The sequence below is a fragment of the Triticum dicoccoides genome, chromosome 7B (genome assembly GCF_002162155.2).
Source record: "Triticum dicoccoides isolate Atlit2015 ecotype Zavitan chromosome 7B, WEW_v2.0, whole genome shotgun sequence".
Taxonomy (NCBI): domain Eukaryota; kingdom Viridiplantae; phylum Streptophyta; class Magnoliopsida; order Poales; family Poaceae; genus Triticum; species Triticum dicoccoides.
This window is the reverse complement of record NC_041393.1, coordinates 715,155,415-715,164,753: the sequence shown is the minus strand read 5'-3', so window position 1 is coordinate 715,164,753 and position 9,339 is coordinate 715,155,415. Positions and strand designations below refer to the sequence as shown.

Below are 9,339 nucleotides of genomic sequence, written 5' to 3'. Positions count from 1 at the left end.
GGGGGCACCGAAGGCAACCATAGCCGCACCCCTCCCTAGCCGCCACACCCTTTTGCCGGTTGTCGCCTCCTCTTTCTCTCTCTCCCATCTAGATTATATCTAGTGTATTCAATGATACGCTGTTGTTACTCCATCTCATAGATCCCCCGTTGCTCGTGTTGTGCTGGTCCACACGTTGTCGTGGTGTTGCTAATATGGTACGCGTGGATACCTTGAAAACTTTGTACACTTCGACGGTTCATCGGACAAACCTTCGCACGCTAGTTGGAGGACTTCATTGATGACATCAACTTCTCTGTTGTGTTGACGTCAATGGTATAATCTTGTTGCCTGGACCTCGATAATGATCTTGGCTTTGTTCCTGAGTGGTAGGAGGTTTTGTTTGGTAGGGCCTAGAGAGAGGGAGAAAAAACTCCTAACTTTGCATTGAGATACGAAATAACCCTCAGATCCTGCGAAAAAAAAATACGCTATACATATACTCTTGATGGCCTCAACTTGGCTGTTATTTGGTTTGCAGGAGAGTGGTGTGCCAAAAGTGGACTTGAAGAAAAGCCTAGAGAAGATAGAAAGTGCTATAAATGATGCATGTCAAGTTTTGGCACAACTGAACTTGCCAGGCGTGAGTAATGATAGTGGAAGACGGGCTGTTGCTACCAATTCACGCTGTGCTGTCACAACTGCAGGTCCCCCGCCGCGAGTGATCGGTCGAGATCAAGATCGGGACAAGATCATAGCAATGCTTCATGAGAAGGAAGACCACTGTCAAGCAAATATTGTCAGTGGTACATGCTATTATGTAATTGGCATTCATGGCATGGCTGGGTCAGGGAAATCAACACTTGCACAGTGTGTTTATGATCATGAGAAAAAGCAGAAGCAAGAGAAAATGGAAGGCCATTTCGATATTGTCATGTGGATTCATGTTTCTCAGAAATTTGATTTGGATTCCATTTTTAGGGAGATGTTTGAGGGGGCTACAGGGAAAGCATGCGATAAATTCAATAGTCGCAACGTCCTGAAGGAAAAACTGGAGGATGAACTGCGTGGGAAAGAGATTTTGCTGGTACTGGATGATGTCTGGTACAACAGTAGGAATTCAGAAGACCGTGAAGAACTACAAAACTTAATTTCTCCGCTGAATGTTGGAAAGGCGGGAAGCAGAATCTTGGTGACTAGTCGAACTGAAGCTGCATTAGTATCTCTGGGTGCTGTAAAAGAGAGATGTATTCCAATATCTGACTTGGATGATGAAGTGTTCCTTGAAATGTTCATGCATTATGCACTTAGAGATGCAAGGGTAAGTGACCATGATCGAAGAATACTTGAAATGATTGGAGAGGACATTGCAAAAAAGCTAAAGAAATCACCTCTAGCAGCCAGAACAGTGGGTTCACGACTCCGTCAGACACAAACTGTTGAGTTTTGGAGGAGTCAGAAAGATCGGGACCTTATGAATGAGACAATGGGAGCTCTGTGGTGGAGCTACCAGTACCTTGATGAGCAGGTCAGGCGGTGCTTTGCTTACTGCAGTATGTTTCCCAGACGACATCGTTTGCAACGGGATGAGTTAGTTAACTTGTGGGTGGCAGAAGGGTTTATAAAGACTAGTACGCCAGAAGAGGAAATGGAAAATGTTGCTCAATATTACTTCGATGAGTTGTTGTCGGCATCATTTCTGCAATTAGGAGGGAAAAAATACTCATATGGACATGGCCGTAAGGTTGATTACTTTACAACTCATGATCTGCTGTGTGATTTAGCAGAGGAGGTTGCCGGAAGAGATTGCTTCAGGATCGAAAGCGGCTTCACAGGAGAAGTTCCTGAAGATGTCCGCTATCTTTTCGTTCGGACTTATAATGGAGAGATGCTTACTGAGAAGATATCTAAATTGCAAAATTTACGTACTCTCATCATTGATAAAATGATAAGGGTTCGATCAAACGAGTGCAAAGTCTTTGGGAGTATTTTCACTATGTTTACGGGGCTGCAGAAATTACGAGTACTGAACTTACGTTTCGGTGGACTTGGTCTTGATATGTTCTCATTCCCAGATTCAATTTGTCAGCTGAAGCATCTGCGTTATTTTGCTTTCCGGGTGCCTCCACTTACGAAGCTAACTTTACCGACTGTTTTTACCAAGCTTTACCACATTCGGGTGGTAGATTTTGGTTTGTGTGGTAGTTTGACGTCTTCTAGTGGTGAAGATATGATGAACCTAGTCAACTTGCGCCATGTAATCAGCATTGCAAATCTGGAATTTCCAAACGTTGGCAGATTGATATGGCTCGACACGCTACCATTCTTCACAATAAGGAGGGAACGGGGGTATGAGCCACATCAGCTGAAACACCTAAACAAGCTTCAAGGCAAGCTGTTGATCAACGGTCTTGAGAATGTTGAGAGCAAGGAAGAGGCTCTTGAAGTCAATCTTGCCGGCAGGAAAAACTCACAAAATTGGTACTCGAATGGGATGATGATAGCTGCACTCTAGAAGTTCAAGCAGAGGTTCTTGAGGGTCTTTGCCCATCGAAGTATCTTGAAAGATTAGAAATCAGGAATTACTATGGCAAGAGGATACCAAATTGGATGACGGGTAAGCATAATGGCAGGCCAAAGAACTTGCAAGAACTTACATTCAGAAGATGGACCCAGCTGGGACCTGCTCCTGACCTTGGGGCTTTCATTCATCTTGAGTCGCTATTTCTTTCTGACTGCAACTGGGATGCCTTACCAGGCAACATGGAGCACCTCACATCGCTCAAGCAACTGGATATACAGTCATGCAAGAATATACGATCGCTTCCAACACTGCCCAAGTCTCTTGAGTGGTTAACCATCAGGAACTGCAGCAGGGATGCCTTACGAGGAAATATGGAGGACCTCACATCGCTCAAGAAATTTCAGATCTGGAATTGCAGGAATGTGAGGTTGCTCCCAACACTGCCCAAGTCTCTTGAGCAGTTTATAGTCGTGGGCTGCAAGTGCGATGCCTTACCAGGCAATATGGAGCACCTCACAGCACTAAAGAGACTGGATATAGATTCATGCAAGAATATAGTGTCGCTTCCAACACTGCCCAAGTCTCTTGAGGAGATTAACGTCAGGAACTGCAGCAGGGATGCCTTACGAGGAAATATGGAGCACCTCACATCGCTCAAGAAATTTGAGATCTGGAATTGCAAGAATATGCAGTCGCTCCCAACACTGCCCAAGTCTCTTGACGAGTTTAAAGTCGGGGCCTGCAGCTTCAATGCCTTGCCAGGCAATATTGAGCACATCACATCACTCAGGAGACTGGATATACAGTCATGCGAGAATATGCGGTTGCTTCCAACACTTCCAAAGTCTCTTGAGGAGTTTATCATCTTTAACTGCAGCTTGGATACCTTACCAGGCAATATGGAACACCTCACAACACTCAAGAAACTGAGTATCTGTATCTGCATGAATATGCGGTTGCTTCCAACACTGCCCAATTCCCTTGATGAGTTTATCGTTAAGGACTGCGGCTTGAATGCCTTACCAGGCAATATGGAGCAACTCACATCACTCAAGACGCTGGAGATAAAGTCATGCAAGAACATGCGGTCGCTTCCAAAACTGCCCAAGTCTCTTGAGGAGATTGCAGTCTGTTACTGCAGTGACGAGTTCACACAATCTTGTGTAACGACTGATGATCCAAACTGGCAGAAGATTGAGCACATTCCAAAGAAAACAATTAAATTCTATAGTGAAAAAGGTCCACACGAAAGGTATGTAGTTAGATTCTTTTGATGTCTTCGTCTTCCATTTTTTGTGTTCAATAAATGTTGCTGGTACTTTTCTGATGGTTGCTGGTATTTTTTTCTGATTCAGTTGCTAACTGTCAACCGCGTGCCCTTTGGTTGAAGACGGGAGACGAAGTCGAAGTCGAAGCTGTCAGACTGTTGCTAAATCTACATGCTCTCTTACTGGGTAGCCTCTTCGTTGGGTTATGCCTACTTCGGTTTGTCGAGTCTTGCATGTTTAAGCGTGAGGTGGTGCTGCCCTCTACTCTCATAAACTACAGGCGCTGCAAAATGCCATGTCTCCATGCAGCCATGAACAACGGATTTATGAGTTGTTTACTATATATGGATTTTTGAGTTGTTTACTGTATACGGATGTAATAACGTGGAACGATGGAACACCAGATTGATTTGCTTCGTAGTTCATATCTGCGAAATGACTTTCGGTTTGTGTTTTTTTTCGTCCTTGGCCGAAATGGCCGAATTTCGGAAATTTCAAAAAATTCGGCAAAATCTCGGACGAAATTGCAAAATCAAAATTTGAAAATTTGGCCAAAATTTAACTGAAATTTGGCCGAAATTCGGCCGAAATTTGAACAAAACTTTAAATAAAATAGAGCAAAACATATCAGCACAACAACCATCAGGAGAGATCTTATAAACTTTAGCAAATAAGCTCTAGGGATTAAGAAAATTGAATCTGCCCAACATAACAGGCACACGTTAGCTATAATGTTGCCTCCAACATAACAGTTAACAATCCAACATAGCAGACACACATTAGTTATAAAATTGCCTCCAACATAACCCTTAACAGTCCAACATAACAGGCACACATTAGTTATAAAGTTGCCTCTGACATAAACCCTTAACCGTCCAGCATCAGTTCAAGCATCACAGCATAGTTCAAAGTTTAAATAGTCCAGTACAGCCAAAAGACTTTAAAGCATTAAACATAGAAACATCTCCAAAAGACAACCATCAGCTTATTTGAAGCATCAGCTCCAAGCTTCCCAACATCCAAAAGCTTCTTGATATCCTTTGCTCACGTGCCATTTCTGGTTTGGAGAAAACAGAGGAAGGGTCATGATACAGAGTGCATACATCTAAGTAACTAGCAGTTCCAAGTAGCAACTAAAATACTGTGTTAAGTAGCAATTAGAACAACACTACTAAGTGATTGGTAGCAACTAGAACATCACGGGTATGTGATAAGTAGCAATTATAGCAACAATACAAGAAGATAAGTATCAATTACAGCAACACTACTAGGTGAGCAATTAGAACAGCAATACTAATCATACACAGTGAGCATAAACATTAGAGCACGAGAACAATTAAAGATCAACCTACTTAAAGAAAGCAATATACATCAAGCTATTTAAAGATCAGCCACTTTGAACATATACATCAAGCTAGATTTTTCTAAGTAACAAACCTGAATCAGAAACACCAAAAAGAAGAGACTTACCAAATTTACGAGTAGAGGCCGTTGACGTTCTTGGTCTTCTTCCTAATAAGTCGTCCAGATCTAGTCTCCAAATGGCCAGTGCTTGTTGGTGCCTCCTTTTGAACTTGTACTTGTGTCTCTTCTTCAAGTTGCATTTGTGTCTCTAGCTGATGTTGTTCGCCATCCTCATCATCCTCACTCACCCCATCATCATCCTCGATGTCATTATCAACATATTCATTCTCTTCTTCATCATCCTCACTCTCAGTTTCAAGAAACTCATTCTCATCATCATCATTCCTCTTTCTTTTCTTGTTATTACCCTTTGAACCAACATAAGACGCCTTCCTGCTTGAGTTGAGGCGCCTTATTTGCTCAAAAACAGCACTAGCTGCATCAGCTCCATCCACAATCGGATCCTCTACATCCTCAAAAACAGCACTTGGATCAATTTCTTTATCTATATCTCTCTCTTTCTCTTGATCTTCTTCAGCACGTATCTTCAAGGTTTGAATAGTAAACAAGTAAATTATATGACATGCAAGGACAACACAAAGTAGAAAGTAAAAGTGATGGTTTATACCTTTAAGTTGTAGCGTACAGAAACTAGCTTGTGGAGCTTGTCATATAGAAGACGACTTCTTTGCTTTGTGTGCACCAAAGCAAAAGCGCTCCAATTTCTCTCACACCCACTAGAGGAGACACATCGTGAGCAAATTCTCATTGCACATTTCTGCAATGCAGGAACATCCCCTCCAAACTGAAACCACCATTGGGCTGCAAGATAACACCAATGAAATTTTCAGGAATGCAAACCAAAAGGAAATGGAAATTCTAAAACTAAAACACCATAACTTACTTGGCCCCATTCTCGCCGCAGCTTCTTCTGCCAATCTGGCAACTCTCTCATTGCATCTCTCACATTTCTTGGCACATTGGGACAGCTCCTCACATTACCTACAATACCACCAAGGTGCTCCGCGACACGGGTTGCACCTCCACCTTTGTGCTTTAGGCTGCAGTACGTGCAATCAAAACCCCCATAATACGGCCATGCATGGTTCCAAGGATCATATAAGTTATTGTCTTTAAGTCCTGCATTGCAAGGTTACAAACATCAGTTTAATTGAACCTAGCAAATAAAGATCATGGTTCCAATAGCATCGTGTGACCAAGCAAAGCATAGTAATACCTTTCCAAGGTCTTTGGGAACCACTTCCATTTGCATCCTGGTCGCCGCTGCCACTCCTATTTGCAGTTCCATTACCTGAAAATCACATGACAAAAGAACGACGGTCAGTTACAAAGAGTAGACAGCTAAGAAAGCAAACCTTTCTTACTAGGGTGTCCTGATATGAATGAGGAACAAAAACAGTACAGACAGATTATCTAGTTTAGATACTAAGGAATAAATAATTTATATACAAGCTGATGCTCTAGTACCGCTGGACATTGAAATTAATCAGTGGTCAACAACTACTTAGTTAAATACACAAACACAACTGAAGTTTATATTGGACGCGTTGTAGATCTAAATAAATGATCGATTCAAACATGGGATGCTTCTGCAAATATACAAGCCAGTGGTTGGATGTGATAATAAAAGCTTTAATTTTGTGCACAAGCCACTGGTTATAACCACTTTTCTATTACCAGATCGTGGGCAACCTTTCTGACTACCAAATGCATGTACGTTTCAGATTATATACCAAGTCAAAACATTGTCAGAATCCTTGGTGACTACAAGATGCATGTGTATTTCAGATTAATGATGCCACTACTCTGTTCAAATCATCAAGAGTGAGTTTTTCTTACCCCTGTATGATATTGCAGCCTCTCATTCATCTAAAGAAGCACAAGTACTGAAACTGCATCTACGTACTGAAACTGAAACTGCATCTACGTACTTGATTGAGATGTATACGCATCAAGAAAGCTTGTACCTTCCCAAACAAGAGGACGCCCTCCATGCTGCTGTCGCTGCCCCGTGCTACTGCCTCCATGGTTGGCTCGTGCACCATCAGCTTCGTTGCCGCAGCCGCCGAGCGCCATGCCCTTGTCTTGGAGCAGCGAATGGCACGAACTGGATGGGGTGGAGGCGAGGAGATGTGGAGGAAGGCGGGAGGCTAGTGAGCGCGTTGGCCGGACGCCGGAGAAGCTACGCTGGCGAGGATGTGTTCTGTGCGCAGCGGCGGCGCCGCCCACAGGAGGAGCGAGAGGAAAAACAGCGATTCTAGGGTTGGGACATTTGCGTTCGTGCTTTTATATGAGCAGAAGCGTAACATGAAGGCCCTAGAAGCTGGGCCGGGCAAATAAATTCAAACTGGGCCAAATAATTCGGACGAAAGGCCCATATACCGGGCCCAGGCGAGATGGCCGAAATTCGGCCGAAATTTAGTTTTTTCGGCCGAAAATCAAAACGCTGGTTCATATATACAAATTCTACCATTGTTGTATGCATGATGAAATCCAAACTGTTTGATTCCTAGCTATATAGTATGATTTGTAACACTTTGGAATGATTATCACTGAATTCGTTCCTTTCCTGTCGTCGTTTGTAACATGGTTCACCAAAGTATCCGATTTAATTGCGAGGAATCAGGGGCTACATAAGCATGGTATGGTAAGAGGTTACCAGATTGGGCGAAGCTAACAGGGGGACCTGCTCCTGACATTGAGGCTTCCATTCATTTTCAGTAGTAGAATGGTAAAATGCTTTAGTGGTTGCAATCAACGTGCATTGTAATTAGTGATTGCATTTTTTCCCTCCTGGATGGGCATTCAGGGAAAGTGCTCTCACACGGCAGCCCGTTCTCTGTTCTGCACACGCTCTGGTTTTGGGCAGACACAAGTTTTAATGTGTCCGCTTAGGCCTGCAAATACGATTGATATAAATCCTTTGGTCTTGGAGGAATGATGCAATATATTTTGCGATCGCGATCGAGTATTTGCTCTTTTCTATTTGCTCATTTTAATCAATGAAATCAGCGCTGCTGCCTTTTCATTTAAAAATGTTCAAAAGAAGGATGTGACCTGTAGCATGAAAACAGGAACGGCATAGACTTCTGACCACTGCCAAGTTAAATTCTGCAGATCATCACGCCACATGCTATCTTATCAGCAAGGTGATCACATCTGTGACAACTCCACAAGCTATCAAAACAGCGACCACTTTGTACTCTGAAAGCTGGTCTGATGACGACTCCACTGAATCTGGACAAACAAACAGACACAAGTTAAGACACCAGAGAAGAAACTTGGGTCCAACTTGGTACACATATTCGAGATCTTGCGAGCTATAAAACAAACAAATTATAGGCGCTTGTGTAGGATCTCACTGGTAATACTGCCAGACAGAGACACAGGCACGTCAACATAAGGAAACTGAGCCATGAAAGACTTAAGTCACGAGAATTGGTCCGTTCATTTTCCAGGAGTCAATATACTACCTAGGCACCTGGCAGTATAACAAACAAACTTGAACCGGAAAAAACAGGGAAAGAAACTGGGTGTATTGGTAGCGACAACCAACACACTGCTGACTCATAATCGGGTGCCGTCTACCATCCTAGTACAAAACTGAGTCACAAAGAAGAAATAACTAGAAAAAAGGGTGTACACATAATAATTGCTAATACACGATCCCTGTACTTCTTTCTTTTACTTTTGTTTCATCGCTACCATGTGCTTGCAAAATATAAGACATTACGTCCATCTACATCAAGTCTATCTACTGTGTGCTTGAGGCATTCACCAGTAATAAGAAAAGAAACTGCATCAATCGGAGGATCTGTAGGTCAGTCCAGTTCAGATCCCCCTGTTTATGGATGGATGGAGCTCTCAGCTTAGAGCTGTCCTCATCCTAGTGGAGAAGAGCAATAACAAACAACCGAGTCCAACTACATGCTGCGCTAGTGTTTTTCTTTTTGTCCGACATCACTTAAAATGGTCCACTGTCATATCTAGTACAGTTTAAAAAAGATATGAATTGCAGACATAGATCCGTTAGCTTTACCCACAGTTCTGTTGATTGAAACTGGTCATTTCACATCTCGCGGCTCGCGGGGGGGTGGGGGGGGGGGGTGCAGGCCGGTGTCACTCACAATCACATCTCTGAGG

At 43.0% G+C, this 9,339-nt stretch overlaps 1 protein-coding gene and 1 pseudogene across 1 annotated transcript; one reads left to right on the top strand and one right to left on the bottom strand.

Moving 5' to 3' along the window:
* Positions 1-638: 638 nt before the first annotated feature.
* Positions 639-4,184, top strand: LOC119342011 (annotated as a pseudogene).
* Positions 4,185-4,421: 237 nt separating this feature from the next.
* Positions 4,422-7,594, bottom strand: LOC119340109. Its single transcript, XM_037612015.1, has 6 exons — positions 7,164-7,594; positions 6,413-6,487; positions 6,080-6,315; positions 5,804-5,997; positions 5,242-5,720; positions 4,422-4,828 (listed from the first exon to the last, which is right to left on the bottom strand). The coding sequence occupies exons 1-4, from the start codon at positions 7,270-7,272 to the stop codon at positions 5,941-5,943; spliced, it is 477 nt and encodes a 158-aa protein (XP_037467912.1). The 5' UTR covers positions 7,273-7,594; the 3' UTR covers positions 4,422-4,828; positions 5,242-5,720; positions 5,804-5,940.
* Between the last annotated feature and the right edge of the window lie 1,745 nt (positions 7,595-9,339).